The 20,632-nt window shown below is 32.2% G+C and overlaps 2 protein-coding genes across 3 annotated transcripts; one reads left to right on the top strand and one right to left on the bottom strand.

The window, feature by feature from the left end:
* LOC139502026 (basic phospholipase A2 PA-12A-like) lies at window positions 1-10,140 on the bottom strand. Of its 2 annotated transcripts, none has more exons than XM_071291347.1 (5): window positions 8,325-8,638; window positions 7,733-7,796; window positions 6,034-6,172; window positions 1,630-1,745; window positions 1-842 (listed from the first exon to the last, which is right to left on the bottom strand). In XM_071291347.1, exons 1-5 carry the CDS (start codon window positions 8,331-8,333, stop codon window positions 652-654), a joined length of 519 nt encoding a protein of 172 aa, XP_071147448.1. In that variant the 5' UTR covers window positions 8,334-8,638; the 3' UTR covers window positions 1-651. The 2 variants fall into 2 exon arrangements, with proteins under 2 accessions (XP_071147448.1, XP_071147449.1); XM_071291348.1 differs by lacking the exon at window positions 8,325-8,638 and adding an exon at window positions 10,013-10,140 and having other exon boundaries at window positions 349-842.
* Window positions 10,141-13,136: 2,996 nt separating this feature from the next.
* Window positions 13,137-20,325, top strand: LOC139501360 (uncharacterized). Its single transcript, XM_071290401.1, has 6 exons — window positions 13,137-13,211; window positions 13,806-14,436; window positions 15,493-15,531; window positions 16,141-16,173; window positions 17,891-17,957; window positions 18,187-20,325. Exons 2-6 carry the CDS (start codon window positions 13,807-13,809, stop codon window positions 18,966-18,968), a joined length of 1,551 nt encoding a protein of 516 aa, XP_071146502.1. The 5' UTR covers window positions 13,137-13,211; window position 13,806; the 3' UTR covers window positions 18,969-20,325.
* Window positions 20,326-20,632: the final 307 nt, after the last annotated feature.

Consider the following 20,632-nt stretch of genomic DNA (forward strand, 5'->3'; position numbering starts at 1 on the left):
TTCCATATAAATAACTTTATTCTCTAGGAATATTTTATCAAACTATGTGAAATACAAATGACTAAAGAACTCTGAAAATGTTTAGTATTTCCACTGTCTTTAGGGGCACCAAAATACCATACCATCCCCTTCCCTCCCCAACCCTTAAATTGAAATTGATAAAAAAAAAAAAAACGTACCGTCCCCTTCCCTCCCCAACCCTTAAACATGTTAAATAGAATGAAATTTATAAAAGAAGATATAAGAAGCAACCATTTAACTTCAGGGGGGGGGGGGGGGGGGGTATGTCAAATATTTTGTTCTTAAATTCAACAATATAAGAAATAGGGGGAATCTGGATTCATTATATTTTTGTGTCCTCTGCTTGAACAGAATATGTTTTCCCTCAAATTGGAGATATTAATAATATTTATTTAGTAAAAACCACACCCGCTCCTCCCCTACCCCTACACAGACCTTGAAGTTAAATGGTCGTTGCTAAACTAGGTTCTAGAATGTCACTGAAAGTTCCTAGGTCTTTCAAAGCCAACGTCTTTAATGAAAGTCAATGTCCATAGTGGTAGGCAGCAACATTCGAGAGAAGATCTTCAGCAACATATTCGTGCTGTATGCTATCGTTGTCTTTCCCGCGCACATTTTATTTGACCTAAATTACATTTGACCTTTTTTGTCGGCACTTTTACATTTCAATCCTTTATCCAGTTTGTAGTTTTCATTATGATATTGGTTTTTGTATAAACATTCCACTAGAGCTTTATCACAGTTACAGATACGTCTTGGACAATTTTCATTGCGCTTGAATAAAATGGCGGAACTTTTACTTTTGACTTTTTGCGTTTGATCTGTTGAAATAAAAGATATATCTCATCAATTGCATTGTATATTTGAGTAATTTAGAATAGCAGACAACAATAATGAGGCATTCCAGAATTAATGTTACTTTAACACCCCCCCCCCCTTTTCTTGTTTCCTTAAAATACAGCACCTATAGTTGAGCGTTTTCTTTGAGACAGTGTTGCAGTATTGTATCTGTTGGAAAATAGACAAAAAATGGCCGAAGCTTTAATTAATTCAAAATGTCATGTGCATAGCTGACAAATGTAAGCTTAACATGGAGGTACATGTCCAAAAACAAATGTAATTGCCTACTTGAAGGATGGTGCAAGAAACTACGAATACACAAGTCTACAACTGTTGACATGACTAGTCGTTTTAAACAAGTATTGAAACTTTTTATATAGTCAGAGACGAACTTGTGTTTGATATGAAATAAGCCATATTTAATGCACTTGATACAAAGTTATACATGAATACCTAAATTTTAAAGGTGTTTTTTTCCAATGGACATGACTGTTCATTGTTCATGTATTACGCATACATTTTACTTGTATTTAACAAAAATGTACTACTGAGAAGTTTAATGCCAAATGTGTACTGTACCACTAGAAGATTTTCTTTAAATAATTTGTATTACAATAAGGGTATATGTCCTACATCTCTACTTAAACCTGTCTATTTGTTGTGTTCTTTAATATTCATTACAATATTTAGCCAAAAGAGTAAATTATTGACGGTCTTCTGCTTTGAAACACAGATGAGTATATTAATCAGCACAACCATGGTACGTACCTAGACAATCAACTGTTTTATCCTGGATTTTCCATGTGTAGTGATTCCATTTTGGTGAGCAGTCTGGAAGGTCAGTTGTTACTTGACCGTAGCAGTCATCGTGCTGTTGACAACATCTTAAAATAGAGTAAGAGTTTTATTGAGGTTGTTCGCTACTTTGTTTCAAAACAACAAGCTTTTAACAAAAGACTGTTATACATTGAAAGTTACTAAAAAGGCAGAAAAAAATAAGGTCCTGTCCGTGTCCACCATGTGACTGATTCTAGATATATGTCATTTACAATTTGGCGGGAGGTGATTCTCTTCAGATTGTTCTTATATACTTAAGTCCTTTTTTCTTTAAAAAAGTAAAAAAAAGATAACAAGGAATTATCTAAGATTTCAGAAATGACTCAGTTTTAAACAATATTTCATAAAATTATGAAAATAAAGTAGGGGTCAGCGGCAATTTTTTTTATTGGCACGACATGGATAAAACAAGAGAATTCCAAATGCCTGACAAAAAAAAAAAAAAAAAAAAAGAGTGAAGGAACTTTTTGTTACGTTCATTTATTGAGTATTGGTGGATAGTTGTAAAATTAACAAACACCATCTCCGCTTATATCTTTTATTCAACGGGTAACTTTGGCGCAATATGTAAAAAGGAGCTGTTACCCTTATAGAACATGACTTCCTGCTCTATTTTTTACTTATACCTGAATGAAGGCTTGTATTTTTATGCCCCACCTACGATAGTAGAGGGGCATTATGTTTTTTGGTCTGTGCCTCCGTCCGTCCGTCTGTGTGTCCGTTCGCTTCAGGTTAAAGTTTTTGGTCAAGATAGTTTTTGATGAAGTTGAAGTCCAACCAACTTGAAACTTAGTACACATGTTCCCCATGATATGATCTTTCTAATTTTAATGCCAAATTATAGTTTTGACCCCAATTTCATGGTCCACTGAACATATAATATGATAGTGCGAAGCTCAGGTTAAAGTTTTTAGTCAAGGTAGTTTTTGATGAAGTTAAAGTTACATGAACTTGAAACTTAGTACACATGTTCCCTATTATATGATCTTTCTAATTTTAATTCCAAATTAAAGTTTTGACCCCAATTTCACGGTCCACTGAACATAGAAAATGATAGTGCGAGTGGGGCATTCGTGTACTATGGACACATTGTTGTTTAGTACTTGGGTTTACTCTTATTGTTATGTGAACTTACATGAAAAATGTATATGGAAATAGTATATACAATTAAAAATCCTATGAGAAAATAAATAAAATAAGGCATAGTTTACTTAAAGAATCGTGTAGATGGATGATTTCTGTCATCTACTCAAATGGCTGGCATCCACAATAACATTGAATTGAAATTAAATTATACAAATATTAACCGGTGTTTGTTACAACTTATTTAAACACGCGTTTAATTGTCAATAACATGTTTTATGTATACAATGTAGGTGTTAAGATTTTATTTTGTATGCATCCAATGGTCTTAATGTAAATAGAATTTCAATATGAACAAAACCGCTGAGCATACAAAAAACGTGTAAAAACGTGTAAAAAGTTGTTTAATAAATCATTATCTAAAGCAATACGCCAGTAAACGACAGTTTTAGATTTCATCTACCGGAAATTGTATGACCCCATTTCTTTATTCTATTTAACTCTCCATGAATAATACGCATGAACTATTTGTCACTGTTTTCTTAAATAAACTTAATCTGAGAAATCAGTCTCATCAACTTAGATATTCTATAATATTGTAACATTTCCCGATTACTTTGTTACTCAAATATTCAATAACATTCAACCCTATTCTGGAGAATCAGCCACTCATATATTCCAAGATAATCTACGCTTTTGAAGAATCAGTCACTCAGATATTCCATGATAATCTACCCTTTTGAAGAATCAGTCACTCATATATTCCATGATAATCTACCCTTTTGAAGAATCAGTCACTCAGATATTCCATGATAATCTACCCTTTTGAAGAATCAGTCACTCATATATTCCATGATAATCTACCCTTTTGAAGAATCAGTCACTCATATATTCCATGATAATCTACCCTTTTGAAGAATCAGTCACTCATATATTCCATGATAATCTACCCTTTTGAAGAATCAGTCACTCAGATATTCCATGATAATCTACCCTTTTGAAGAATCAGTCACTCAGATATTCCAAGATAATCTACTCTTTTGAAGAATCAGCCACTCAGATATTCCATGATAATCTACCCTTTTGAAGAATCAGTCACTCAGATATTCCATGATAATCTATCCTTTTGAAGAATCAGTCACTCAGATATTCCAAGATAATCTACCCTTTTGAAGGATCAGTCACTCAGATATTCCAAGATAATCTACCCTTTTGAAGAATCAGTCACTCAGATATTCCAAGATAATCTACCCTTTTGAAGAATCAATCACTCAGATATTCCATGATAATCTACCCTTTTGAAGAATCAGTCACTCAGATATTCCAAGATAATCTACCCTTTTGAAGAATCAATCACTCAGATATTCCATGATAATCTACCCTTTTGAAGAATCAGTCACTCATATATTCCAAGATAATCTACGCTTTTGAAGAATCAGTCACTCAGATATTCCATGATAATCTACCCTTTTGAAGAATCAGTCACTCATATATTCCATGATAATCTACCCTTTTGAAGAATCAGTCACTCAGATATTCCATGATAATCTACCCTTTTGAAGAATCAGTCACTCATATATTCCATGATAATCTACCCTTTTGAAGAATCAGTCACTCATATATTCCATGATAATCTACCCTTTTGAAGAATCAGTCACTCAGATATTCCATGATAATCTACCCTTTTGAAGAATCAGTCACTCATATATTCCATGATAATCTACCCTTTTGAAGAATCAGTCACTCAGATATTCCATGATAATCTACCCTTTTGAAGAATCAGTCACTCAGATATTCCAAGATAATCTACTCTTTTGAAGAATCAGCCACTCAGATATTCCATGATAATCTACCCTTTTGAAGAATCAGTCACTCAGATATTCCATGATAATCTATCCTTTTGAAGAATCAGTCACTCAGATATTCCAAGATAATCTACCCTTTTGAAGGATCAGTCACTCAGATATTCCAAGATAATCTACCCTTTTGAAGAATCAGTCACTCAGATATTCCAAGATAATCTTCCCTTTTGAAGAATCAATCACTCAGATATTCCATGATAATCTACCCTTTTGAAGAATCAGTCACTCAGATATTCCAAGATAATCTACCCTTTTGAAGAATCAATCACTCAGATATTCCATGATAATCTACCCTTTTGAAGAATCAGTCACTCAGATATTCCAAGATAATCTACGCTTTTGAAGAATCAGTCACTCATATATTCCATGATAATCTACCCTTTTGAAGAATCAGTCACTCAGATATTCCATGATAATCTACCCTTTTGAAGAATCAGTCACTCAGATATTCCAAGATAATCTACCCTTTTGAAGAATCAGTCACTCATATATTCCATGATAATCTACCCTTTTGAAGAATCAGTCACTCAGATATTCCATGATAATCTACCCTTTTGAAGAATCAGTCACTCATATATTCCATGATAATCTACCCTTTTGAAGAATCAGTCACTCAGATATTCCATGATAATCTACCCTTTTGAAGAATCAGTCACTCAGATATTCCAAGATAATCTACTCTTTTGAAGAATCAGCCACTCAGATATTCCATGATAATCTACCCTTTTGAAGAATCAGTCACTCAGATATTCCATGATAATCTATCCTTTTGAAGAATCAGTCACTCAGATATTCCAAGATAATCTACCCTTTTGAAGGATCAGTCACTCAGATATTCCAAGATAATCTACCCTTTTGAAGAATCAGTCACTCAGATATTCCAAGATAATCTACCCTTTTGAAGAATCAATCACTCAGATATTCCATGATAATCTACCCTTTTGAAGAATCAGTCACTCAGATATTCCAAGATAATCTACCCTTTTGAAGAATCAATCACTCAAATATTCCATGATAATCTACCCTTTTGAAGAATCAGTCACTCAGATATTCCAAGATAATCTACGCTTTTGAAGAATCAGTCACTCAGATATTCCATGATAATCTACCCTTTTTAAGAATCAGTCACTCAGATATTCCATGATAATCTACCCTTTTGAAGAATCAGTTACTCAGATATTCCAAGATAACCTACCCTTTTCCGATTACATGTAATCAGTTACTTAAATATTCCACAACAATTAATCCTTTTCCGGGTACTCAGTACCTCAAATATTCCACAACAATCAACCCTATTCTGAGATAGCAGTTGCTCCGATATTCCAGTTACTCAAATATATATTCAAATTACTCAGATATTCCGGATCTTCATTCAATATTCACTACTCACCTATCATCTTTATCCACAGGGGTGCCACTACCGCCCCATCCACAGTAACATCCATATCCATTGAAGTTGAGTGGATCTCTTCCTGTGGCATCTACAATCATCTCAGCTAGCTGGAACAAATCTCGTTTTACTCTCAGTCCTAAAAAAAATGGAATTATTATTCCTGAGTCATTTCACAAAGAATTTATATTTTATAGTGTGTCTTGCTATGTTGTGATGCTATATTATTGTTTCAGATAAGAGTGAAGGTTAGTACCTATCAAAACGTTTAATCCCGCTGAGTTTATGTGCACTTGTCCTTAGTAAGTCAGGAACCTGATGTTCATGGTTGTCGTTTGTTGATGTGGTTCATAAGTGTTTCTCGTTTCTAATTTTTAAAAATACTAGGCCACAATGTTTTTCCCGTTTGAATGGTTTTACACTAGTAATTTTTGGAGCCCTTGATAGCTTGCTGTTCGGTGTGAGCCAAGGCTTCGTGTTGAAGACCGTACGTTGACCTTTAATTGTTTACTTTAATTTACAAATTGCGACTTGGATAAAGAGTTGTCTCATTAGCACTCATACCACATCTTCTTAAATCAATAGCTTACAATAAGATATACTAGGGCGGGATAAACACATGTTAAGCAATTATTCATTAGATAAAATTAAAGGATGTATGCTAAAACCAACAAAAATTAACGAAAATCTATGACAGAATGCAACCAACAAAATGACCAAAAACAACAAATTACTGATATCAAAGTGCTTGCAGTTCTACAAGATAGGTCAAGGGCATCAAGGGCAAATCTCGACTAATAAATAAATTATGTTGTTAGTATAAACAAAATAGTTAAGTCCTTCTCGATGATCGACTCTCGCACTCGCGAGAATGTAGCTATCATAGGGCAGTGGAATACCACGACTTATATTGTCCGTTTGTCTTCTTATTTTTAGCCATGGCGTTGTCAGTTTATTTTCAATCTATGAATTTGACTGCACATAATATTCGATTTATGTTAAAATTATTCAGAAAACCCCCAATGAATTGAGCAAAAACTTCCTACCCACAGTCTTGAAAAAACTTGACCTTGTCATTGGCGGATCTAGGGGGGTCTGGGGGTTGGAACCCCCCTTTTTTGCCGATCAATACATTTGAATTGGGACATATAGCTGGAACCCCTCCCCTTTTATCCTGGGTTGGGAATCCCCCCTTTTTAAAATGTTTGGATCCGCCCCTGCTTGTATACTGCTGCCAATATCAATATTGACAGACAGCACGAATATAACAGTGCTAATAATTACATGTAGATACATGTAGCAATCATTAGTTTTTATACTCTATGGCAAGTAATCAATAAAAGAAATACTGCGATGGTGAGATCATTGATACAGGTACAGATTCAATATTTTATTAGAGTCTCACCACTTGTAATACATATTATACAATCATCATAATATATATATACATTGAATAAAACAATAATTTTATAAATTAAAATACAAGTGCCATTCTACAAAGAATTATGAGAGACTATAGAAATCAAAATATAAATTATAACTATATATTTATCATGTCCATAAAAACATTTTTTTAAATGTAAAACCATACAACTATACAATTATCATGTCTATGAACATGTATCATACTATTTATTTTCTATTAAGCGGTTGAAAAAGGTCTTTAAAACAATAACAATGTAACCTAATTTTATTTTACCTTCAGCTAAACCAAGAATGACTACAAACAGCACCACTTGGACAGTCATCCTTATTTTCCAAACCTGAAAGTAAAAGAAATAATATATATTCAGTTAAAGTAAGTAAATAAGTGGAAAATTACACCTTTAATATGTATAGTTTTGGTTGTAAAGTGTATATGGAGAAAAATGCATGTAGTATTCAAATCAATTCGATCATACATTTTTAAAAATGAAAACCCTATTGAGTGTTTAATAATATTGGAGTATCTGAATTCGTCTTTTGTTGTTGTTTTTATTTGCGGGGGGGGGGGGGGGGGGGGGGGAGGGTGGCTTGTATCCTTTACGTGATCAATAGAGAAATCAAACATAAAAAACAGAAGGTGTGGGGGAGGTGATTGTGTGTTACAATGATACTTGCAGCTATGCATATATATGCTGAAGCGATTTTTGAACAGTTAAATTACTATACATTGTGACAGATAACAGTAAGCGTTACAGTATATACACGATTATTCAACATACTTCTTGTTATAATATTACACCAACAAAAAAATGTTTGATACAGAAATTTGTTCAAAGAAGAAAGTCCTAGTATAACTAAATACTTACAATGTACATGTACGTGCAGTTTTATAGAAGGAAATACACAAACTGATTACGTTTATTTAATCCTGCTGAAACCTAATCCTAGAGAATTTTATACACGTCACTTCTGAAACTTTAAATAATTTTTAAATTAAACGTCCTGGTTTTGTCATTAATGTACACTAGTAAACCATTGGAAGAATTTTTAAATGTGCAAAATAATTATAAGCAGGAAGCGGGAACAATATTAATTAGTCACACCATAGATGTAATACCCACACTAACTTTCGTTTTAGAAACAATGTGTTTCCGTGTGATAACACTTACACAAATATAACGAACTGACTGTTAAGTAATATTAAAATGTTACAGACTTGACGATACATTTGCATTTTTAATTATTAATTTACAGTACTGAAGATTGATACATTTGCATTTCAATTATTAATTTACAGTTTTGAAGAAAGTACATTAGCATTTTAATTAATTCATTGAATTTCATGAAAAGAATTTTTAACACTGAGGTCAGCCTTTTAAACTTTAATTTGCATTTGAATCATAAATTATAACAAAATTAATACTTAGTCTTCCTCTTAAACCGACCACCTTGATTTTATTTTAAATAATTAAATTTTTTTATGCTTTTTCTAATTAATATTGAGTAAACAATATTAAGACATATAATGCAATAATACAATCATAATACAATAAAAAAAATGTTCAAAAAGTTGTAGCAAGAAGTCTGTATATGAATAAAAGTAATGGCAATTAATATCTCGAACAGAATGATATATGTACATCATAATATAAATTGGGTCGTAAAAATAGGCCATCCATACACGCATGTATCTGAATTCTAAAACAAAGCATATCCGTATCATCAATTTGAAAATGATATATTCAGACATTATAATGAAATATGTTTGATCATATAAAGAACTATTCTATAAATTTGTTTTCATTATTATTATTTTTTAATTGTTTGTAGTATTATAAAAAAAATATTTATGTTGTAATGTTTATGCCCTTTGGGCCCATAATTGGAAATAAAAAATATTTTTCTTCTTTAACCATGCATTGAATGATTTTACTATAGATAACGTGATGAACTGAAAAAAGTCTTTAAATTATTTTAGGTTTTCTTTAGTTATTGGTTATGGCAAAGGGCGGATAACCCTACAATGCATTAAAAGAATATAACGTTAACCTAGATCTTGTTTTTTCTTCTTCGGTCATCGATTTTAAGGTCAATATTCTCATTAATCATTTTAAAAAACGTCACTACTTTTCTAATATTAAATCCATACAAATACAAATCCATATGTATTCAGTAATAAGTTGTACATGTATATATATAGCCGATAAAAACTATCATTTACGTTTGCACATAGTTAAATATGATATTGTGCTATTCCTTATGGTTACTTGATGTTTGTGGGTTACCGGTTACTTTTAAAAATGTATTCAGATGGCTACTAAAAAGTAAATTCACAAAAATACCGAACTTCAAGGAAAACTCCAAACGGAAAGTCCCTAATCGAATGGCAAAATAAGAAGCTCAAACACATCAAACAAATGGACAACAACTTTAATATTCCTGACTGGGTACAATGATTTTCAAAGCAGAAGAAATGGTGGATTGAATTCAATTAACTTATAATTAAACTATGATTTTAGGTCAATTATTTTAACAAAATATCATAAACACTTACCATTATTTTGACCTTAATCGGATTTTACATATTTCAATAAAGACACTTCCTGTTCAATGCTCTTATGACAACGTACCAAGAAAACCATTCAAACGTGAACTACCTGGTCAAAAGGTACAATATGGCGAACGAAAATATGTCGTTTAAATAATATGATGTATGACGATCATAGTATTACGAGCAGGGCGGATCAATACATTTAAATTCAAAACATACAAACAAGTATTACACAAATGTATTGGGAACCAAGTGCAGTGATCTTTTTTAAATTTATTTCTCTAAATAATCGTTAAAACTTTTATTTACTTTGCATGCATGTAGACAGAAAGATATGCACTGGAATTTAGTGAATAATTAAAAAATAAATAAACAAATTGTATCATGATCGCCCACGTACGGCAGATATGACAAAAATAACTAAGTAAAGATGTTCAACCATTCAACCCAGCTAATGTTAATATCAATTTAATTTTCAAAAAGCCGTAAAAGTTTTATTGAAAATCAAAAATACTATTCACTCTTTTTCTAGAAAAATACAATAAAATATGATATGTTCATCAAATATACTGCATCTGTCTCAGGATATAATAGTCTGACTACTAGTATTTGTTAAGGAATTCAGAAATAGCGTGAAATTGACGTAAATTATGTAACAAAACAGACTTTATTTCAAAAGGGAAAGTTTTACAACTTTATGATTGAACGATATTTGAATTTAACAGGTTTTTTTGGTATATGTAATGTAACATCTAAACATGTTAAATGGGTCGCACAGTTTTTTTGCTTATGAATGCATGTCTTTGTATCCCTTATGTGTAATAAGTAATAAACCTCAATACACATGTAATCGACGGAGATATTGTCTTGTATAAAAACAGTACAGTCAACTTGTTGACTAATTAAAAAAAAAATATTTATGTTTGCTTGTAAGAGGAGATTATCGAAATAACTTAATTTAGTGAAAGATTGCACAAATAGCTATTTGTTATGTGGCTAGAAAAAAGAAAGGGGTCATAATTTTTCTTTTTCTTTATATCAGTACTGGATTTTAAAAACAATTTCTTTTTATTCAAACATTCTAGTAAATGATCATTAAGACTGATAAATACAAGCTTAGTGACATAGCTTTAGTAAACAGCAGAGGTATCGAATCTGTCCTTCTGTATGGTTCAGAAACTTGACGTGTTTTAGTTAGTGACCACAACAACGCACACCTAAATCAGCTCTATATTGGACACCACCAGGAAAAAGGAAACCAGGGAGACCTAGAATCACCTGGCGAAGAACTGTAACAGCAGAATTAGAAGCAATGGGCTACACCTGGGGCCAAGCCCAGTACATGGCTAAGGACAGAGAGAAGCGGAGGCAGTTTATTGTGGCCTTATGTCCCACTGGGGATGAAGAGGATAAAGTAAGTAAGTAAGAGGTATCGACAGAGCTAGTATACTAGTATGCAAATTACTCTTTTATAACATCAAAACAGGAAAGGTTGGTCTGAAAAACAAAACAACCTTTTGTTGTTCAACAAGTGCACGTCTTAATTGTAAATCAATTTCATTTTGTTTGGCACATAGATCAATTCAATTGTATCCTGTTCACGGAAATGTACTACAAAAAGTGAAGTCGCCTCCTTGGAAGTCCAACCAATCCCTACTAATGATAGAGTTTCATTGTTATATATTCAAAATGCAAAGGTTCAAAAACAAAATAAAAATGTCTATTCTGTCCTTTTCGAAAATACTTTTATAGATTTTTTTTTTGAAGTTTTTAATCAAACGATCGAAAATCTTTCGTGATCCTCAGTATTACAATAGTTGTAAATCACAGTATTTAAACATGTGACAATTAGAAAGAGTACACATGTGTCTTTCAAAAGACAACTTCCCATTAAAAACATTAGTGATCTCGATTATGCTATCATAAAAATGTGTGGTCTATACAAAGTTTTTTTTTCTTGTTATGAAATTATTTGTTAAATGGGGAAACAATTTTAGAGTAGAAGAGTTTTGCCTGTTATTTCAGAGTACGGAAAATATATAAGGCTTTTTGTACCATAGAATTCTAGCTATGGTTATTGCTTTAATTGACTACATGTTACTGTTTGTTTGTGATACCAGGTCAAATCTAATCAAATCGATTTAAATTAACGAAAATCGGGATCTTTACCAAATTCCGCTGATACACAATATCTACATGTGTAGAATGACCAACTTGCGCATGATTAAATATATCACATCATGAGAAAGCTTACAATTCGTAAAAATATCTTGAATATTCTTCAAATTTTAATTACAAGACTTTCTTCAAACATAGGACTCTTTGAATACCAGATTCAATACCCGGGTATCAGTTTTTTTAATAGAATCATACTATAATATACATTTATTTATCGTACTTGAGGTAGATATGAAGAATTTTGTTCACCCAAGAAAAATCTTATTTCACGAGGGCATCGCATGACTTTCTGTTGGTGACTCCACTATCAACAGTTATATTTAAACTCGGCAAGTCTCGCGTATTAAATTTCAAATTTAAATGTCTCGAGTGGATAAATATAATATCACTCCCGATGCAGTGGTAGAATCCATATTTCCATAAATTGTTTTCTTATCAGCTTTTTTCTTATAACTAAAACACGGCATATCATTTCTTTTAATAATAATCAGTACAGATTAAAAGTTAATGATTAATTCTTTTTTGTTTTTTTAGGTCTTAAACATTTTCAAATTACAAGACTAGTTCTAAATAAACGCTTACATTTTATAGCGTTTATTTAGAATTAGAATAAAACGTTATAAACGAAATCCCGACGCTCAGAGGGGATATGAAGTTTTATTCGACGTCAAAGGGGAAAGTCTCAACCAATAAAAAGTTGATTTCGTTATCAATATTAAAACAAATAGTGGAATAATACTTCGGATACGACAGGCTTTTTATAATTTATCTCATTTAAAGAGACTTTTAGAATTTGAAAACTAACTGTCATAAGTGTACACAACTCCAATTAATATTCTTCTTTTATATTTCTTTTCAATTTTTAAAAATTGTTTTAAAGTTCGGACGAATGCTTACCTTAACAACAATATCATGGCTTTGTGATTGTTACTATTAATATCAAAGGGGATTTCCAATGTATGGCGCCTTTGAAATGTTTGCTAGTTTAAGCTCCAAAAAACATTTAGCTAGTTCAATTTAAAAGGTATGTGACATTATAATACTTGATAATTTGATACCAAAAGCGACAATCACAATTTACACTTAACAAACAGCAAAATGATTTGTCTGGAACTATTTTACTTTCATTTTAAGTTTTGTACTCCTGTTAATAGTCAGGTTATTTCTAAAATATCTTATTGGCATCTCCCAAAAATCTTACATATTTATCCACTACTCAATTATACCTTTGTAATTTTTATTTAGTTTATTAGATTTAGCCTAGGCCTCTACCTCTTATCATATTTCTCACATGTATAGCAAGTTAAGTTCATCTTTATCTATAGGAGTTGGAACCATAGCTTCTTTGAAAGCTTTTAATCTACCCAAAGGGAGTCTCGGAACTATATGCTAAAAATCACGTCAGGACCGAAATACTGGTTACTTATCCGATGGTATACTTAAAGGTTCTATATATTCAGCTGACAACAACACAGTTTACAATTGTGCATGCAATACTTGAATGGAAGCAAACAGCAACAGAGTTCTATAGAATTATCCTTCTAAAAAAACTCCATATGAGATGAGATTATTTTAATCGTTACATTAGTACATAATTTTCATTGTATTTTATCCAAAGGATGGATGCAGATGACCGTCGTCGGTATTTTATCGTAGGATCAGTCATTTTGGAGATTGTTCAACCACTGCTCAGAACCAGATTAGAAAATGACTACTCTAGTAAAGGAATAGGGTCGTTACAAGCTTTTCTTAGCACTCTACCAGTAATGCATGTACTGTTTCACTTACGACACAGAAATGCTTATTGCTGTAAGGACAAAATCAACTGTCGAAACAACTCAAAACTTCCACTGATTTACTGCCAATGGGATCTGTTGTACACTGAAAATACAGGCCAATCTGGCCACAACTGTCATTGCAAGTTTATAGCAAACCCAGTCAAGTTGAAGCAGCTTGACATAACTTTAGCAAGTTTAATCTTATTAAATTGCTGCAATCTTCAACAATCTGAGGAAAACGCTGTACGTGAATTACGTCGCTACAAGAATAATTATCTCAGCCACAACACTGAAGGTCAAATTACCGATACAGAGTATAAAAGCCTGTGGACAGACCTGACTAAGTTTGTCCTACAGCTAGATCCACATAGACAAGAAGACCTCATCAGGATAGAGAACAGACCATTTGATGAAGGACTGTGTAGCATATACAGTTTATATCTTTTGAATATTCACAAAAAACTCGATGAGGTAAGCAATTATTCTTCTTTCCACTTTTACAAATACGTATTTTAAATATCGTATCATGAATGCATAACATTTCAACCATAAACTATACTACTAGCAGTTTGCGTGTCTGATTGTTTTTTTCTTTTTTAAAAGAGGGGTTGTAATGTCCTTATTTTAGTAGCTATACATTTTACCTTTGAACAGTTCAAAACGGTACATAAAATATTTGTATAATACATGGACTATTATATCGTTTACAATGAATATCCAACAAATGTCAACCTTTATTTAAATTTTGATGTTCTAACAAAGGATAAACTCATCATAAATACCATGATGAAATTCTGTATTTGCGCCAGACGCGCGTTTTGTCTACAAAAGACTACTCAGTGACTCTTGAATCTAAAAGATAAAAAGACCACATAAAGTACGAAGTTGAATAAGATTTAGGATCAAAAATTCCGAAAAGTTCTACCAAATACAGCTAAGGTAATCTACTCCTGAGGAAGGAAAGCTTCAGTATTACAAATTCTCAAAGTTTTACAAACAGTTTATTTATAATTATGACCATTTCATTGATAATTCATATCAACACAGAAGTGCTTACTACTGTACTGGTGATACCATCGGGGAATTAAAACTCCAACAGCAGTGGCATCGACCCAGTGGTTGTAAATTAACTCATCATAGATACCAGGATTGAAATTTTGTATTTTCGTCAGACGCGCGTTTCGTCTACAAAAGACTCCTAAAAATCCTAAAAGTTTCGCCAAATACAGCTAAGGTTAATTCTAAAAGGTAGAAAATACTTAGTATTTAAAAAAAATCAAAGTTATGCATATGTAAACGGTTAAAGAATATATAGAATACGTAAGTAGCTCAGGTCTCATACTTAATAACCCCTGTATTTTTAACAGCATCACTTGACCAGGGACAAATTCAAACGACTTTAAACACACATAGCTCTTTCAAACATATATCTAAATAACTAGTGCAATTGTATTTTTTACCTGCATCCCATCACTGTTATACATAATCAATATTAAGATTTAGCTTTATAACTTTGAATTATTTCAGATTGACACTCGTATTCACGGAATTGAGTCTGCTTTACAGGTAGGTCTCTTGTTTTTGATATGCATATTTGAGAAGAGTTTTAATCTTCTTCGTATATTTTAGTGCAATGATATGTGTGTGTATGTTTCGAAACATTTGAAGACATTTTAATCTTAAAGATTTGGGAAATGTGATACAACTAGGTAAAGCAAACATATATTTGTTAAAGTGAATTGTTGACGGAGTGTTCCCGTTTCCTTGAATTTGTCAATGTATAGTCGAAGGTTAGTTGTTGATTTTCATGCTACATAACTCATTATTCGTCCACCGCCATATAACTAAACTAAACAATAAATAGCATTGCTCGTCTCAGAGACAGATCTATCGTTATACTCATCCCCCAGTTTTTATAGGGGTTTGTAATTGCTCTGTCTTTAGTTTTCTATGATGTGTTTTATGTACTGGTGTTTGTTAATTAGCCATGTCGTTTTCAGTTTATTATTGACTTAAATGGGTTTGAATGTCCCTTTGATATATTTTGCCACTTTTTCTTCTAAACACTGAACAATCCATACCCAGTAATAAAGGATCGAATACTTTGATTATATATGCCTCATATTGCTTTGAGCTTAGTATGATATGATAACTATAAAAACATAAATTTTACAGATCAACACTCAAGGAATCAAGTCTGCGTTGGAGGTAGGTCTCTTGGTTTTAATATGTAAATTTAAGAACAGTTTTCATCTATTTCATATGTTTTAGTGCATTTTGTGTGTGAGTCTTAACCTGTTTCGAAACATTGGAAGTACTTCTTATTTATAGATTTGTTAAAAGATAAATGTGATCCTATTTGAAGATCATCATATTTGTATATATAGGTTCCTAAAATTCATCATTGTTTTTTAATTATCTTATATAAAAAGACTTAGAACAACATACACAAAATCATTTCATATTCCAAGGAATATATAATTATTCCAGATTCAATAAATTCCTTGCTTGTTGTGTTAGTACGTATGTACGCATGGACTAAGTTAACGTTAGTTGCCTTCGTACATGCATGCATGGACTAAGTCTGTTGTTTTAGTCCATGCAAACATGGACTAAGTTAGCTTTAGTTGCCTTTGGGAGATAAATGTATTGTACTTTAAGCTCCGACGGCATCAATTGTGGATTTGATGGTCGCAAATTAAGTTTACTGGCGACGCGTTAATTCCATTCTAATGAAACTGACAGAAAACAACGTTAAAACATGCATTTAAAATCTGTCATATGCCGTCTGCGCTTGCGCGTACGTCCGATAGCATCAATTGTCGATTGATGCCATGTAAATAAGTGACGTTATCCAATCAAAATGAACGTTACAAACGTTGTTGCATTAGAATCGTCCATGCATGCATGGACTAAGTCTGTTGTGTTAGTCCATGCAAGCAACTTGATGTTGATGTCCAGTAAAGAACGGTCTAGTCCAGTTAAATTTAAAGGGTTTATGGACCAAATGTCCACAAAAACTGATTTGACTTGGGGAGCCTCTGCAACTAAATGCTGTACATGGTAAGTCAACTAAGGTTGTGCATGCACAGGGTTAGTTGACTAAGGCTGTGCATGCACAGGGTTAGTTGACTAAGGTTGTGCATGCACAGGGTTGGTTGACTAACGACGTGCATGCACAGGGTTAGTTAACTAAGTTGTGCATGTACGTGGATTATAAACCTTACACACACACACACACACCTTAAAAACTATCATGAATTACAAGATTAGTTTATAATACAGAGATGTTTTGGTAAAGAATAATTTAAATTTGAAAAAAAATAGGCTGACGTAGAAAAAAAAATTGACAACGATGAAAGCTAAATAAAACTATGTACGTACGCTAAACGATCGTTTGGGACATCATTTATCGATCGAATGATTAATGGTATGATATTTTGGTTCGTTAATCATCCATACCAAAAAAATAACGTTTGGGCACCGTTCCGTTTGCGTTTTGTTATCTTAAAGAGTCATACTCTCCATATACTGTGAACATGTAATTCGATTGTTTGTTGTTTGGTTTTTACATAAACTAAGCTGTTGATTCCCGTTTAAATAGGTTCAAATTTTGCCTTATAGGGGACATTTCAAGCTTACAATGATATAAGTTTTGCTCATAGTTAAAGTAATTAGGCGACAGTTGTTCACCAATGTTCAAATCTCGTAAGAATAGAGAGAGTCCAATCAAGTATAACTCATAAAAGGAAGAAATCGTATGAACCCAAAATGTAGCGAGACCGGATACGACGACAGTGTAAGCGTTGAACGTTCGCCAAAAGACTGATTTTGATCTCCGACGGATAGCTGTACAGCAATCAAAACCATGTCTTTTTTGTACTCTAACGACTTTTCCTGATTATTTTTATTGTTTATTTAACAGGAAGTATTGAGGATCCAAAGAAATGAAGCCAATCGTCAGTTCTGCAAGACAAAAATGATTGAACAAGGTCAGCCTTTTTTACAGTAAATTATAATGACAAACATGCTCCTTATCTTGAATTTATATATTCTCGTTGTATTGAGAAATAGTTTACTGAAATAACAATTAATAATCAAAATAATATAAAATTGTCAACATAACTGTTACATTGGCATTTGTAAATTGAATACAGGAAAAAAAATCAAAAGTTTTCCTTATGTGAAAAGTATATAAAAATGTTTATTTCCTTTTCATAGGCATGGTTGAAGGACAATTAAGCCCCTTCAAACTTGGACAAGATATAAACTTTTATCAACATTATCAGATTGATTCGAAATCAGTACTCAACACATTACTGCAGAGAGCGACACTACTTGCCGTGATGATGGATGATGGTAGGCTTGTGATGTATGCGATCTTTTATGAGGGATTAGCAATATATAACACAGATGGATCACAGGTAGAAACCATACCAGTCGACGATGATCCATGTTATATGACGGCTGTCAACAACTCAACAGTGGCTGTAACTATAGAACAAATGTTCATTCATCCACGTATTGATTTGTATGACATAAACAATAAATACAAGCTTAAATCCATACAACTTTATGAATTTGAGGAAACTTGTGGCATTACAATGATAAATGACAAATTAATAGTTGGTGTAGATAGGGGAATAGTGATAATTGATTATCAGACGGAACAAATTGTACAGCATATAGAAATACACAACCAACCATCAGAGATAAATGTTTCTGATAATAGAATATTCTACATTGACGACATGCAAAAAAACCTCTGTTGGTACAGTTATACCGATGAAAAAATACACACATTAACATTACCATCCATCCCATTTTCAATGACTACACTACAAGATGGTAGTCTGTATGTTCTCTGTGAAGATGAATCTGTACAACACGTATCATCAGATGGGGAACAGTTCAATTCCTTAAAAACAAATCAGTCCAAATTTTTCGATTTTCCTGGGTGTATACTTTACAATTCAAAACAGAAAAAAAATGGTTCAATATAGTGTCCAATCCGGAATTGTCCGAATACTTCATGAAATATAGAAAAAAGGAACATGTTATGATTTTTTCCGCAATTTATCATTTAATATTAACATCAACAATCTATAGAATAAATACTTGTGCCTGTCCCAGGTGAGAAGCCTGAATTTCAATTGCCGACATTTGTTGCTATTTAGTTGTTTCAAGTTTTTTTTTAATTTTTTATATGTCACCTTACTGCCTAAGAAAAAACATTTCAATTTTGACATTGCAGAAAAAAATCAAATATACTCAGTACCTTTTTACTACTAATGATCTTGATGTTCACAATCAGCTCACCATAAAATAGGTTTGGAAAGTTTTGCACATGATATCACTGTTGAGACTATAAGTTTTGGTTAAAAATCTTCAAGTTGGCTGTCATATTTATACCATAACTATACAGTACACAACATTAACATGAATAGGGATTTCTGTACCAACTACAATGTATATATTAACTTCATTGTTAAATTCTATCACTCATATTCTCCAGCAGTACTTCATGCTATTGCAAGCGAAGAAGAAGAAGCAACAAGTTAATATTAATCAAATAACGAATAAATCCAGATTTACAATATTATAGATTTATTCTGTCTAATTAATGGCAGGTCGTTCAGGTACTTCACATTAATTTGGTCAAAGTGCTGTAATAGGAAGGATAATTTATGTAATACATGTAATCCAGCATGAAGTTATTGCGTATTTATTATCTAATTCCGTATTTGCTTTAACTCATAAATGGTTCTGTGGTACCTAGTGTCTCGCCTGCCATTGGTACTGTGCCTGTTATTTCGATATCCAACAACGCAATTCATTTATCAATAAAATCTGGAAAATTAATAATCTATATGATAAAATATTTCCATAAAGGTGTGATAAAATGGAAGTCTAAACACTGTACAGTAGAATTTATTCAAATCGACAAAAAAATCTACTGAACGGTAAAAAAGAGAGAAACAAAATAAAGAAATAAAAGCATTTTCAAAATTTAGCTCCTCTTCATCTTGATAAGCTTTCAAACAATTTCTTGAAGGTTTTAAAATTAGTTTAGAGTCATAATCAGTTGATGTTTTTCCCACCAGGTAAACTTCCTATTAGTTTAAAACAATATCATTTGTTCTCCGTGAAGTTCCTTCAATGGAAAAATAAAATTTCTCCTTGAAAAACCAGTCATTCGTTGATTAATGTCACTGTTAGAAAAATAAACTCCTATATGGAAGTAATGTAATTACATACTTGTCTATCATTTTTGCTTATGTGCTTTGTATATATGCCTTTTTGTGTTTAATTGTTACATTTTGTTTGTTTTTATAGTGATTAAAACTATAACACAATGTTCACTGTTTTACCTCATATTATTACATGTTAACCTTTTATTTCTGTTTGCTTTGTTCACACATCGCTGTCAATATAATAGAATTTTATGCGATTGTCATATAAGTGAGAGGTCGAGGTAACTATAAAACAGTTGTAATCTACCATTTCAACATTAGAAATACCTTTACCAAGTCTGGAGTATTGTTATTCATTCGTTTGATGTGCTTGAGCTTTTGGTATTACCATTTGATTAGAGACTTTCCGATTTAGTTTTTTTCTCGGGAGTTCGGTATTTTAGTTATTTTATTCATTTGGAGCAGGATCTGCT

The sequence above is a fragment of the Mytilus edulis genome, chromosome 13 (genome assembly GCF_963676685.1).
Source record: "Mytilus edulis chromosome 13, xbMytEdul2.2, whole genome shotgun sequence".
In the NCBI taxonomy this organism is placed as follows: Eukaryota; Metazoa; Mollusca; class Bivalvia; order Mytilida; family Mytilidae; genus Mytilus; species Mytilus edulis.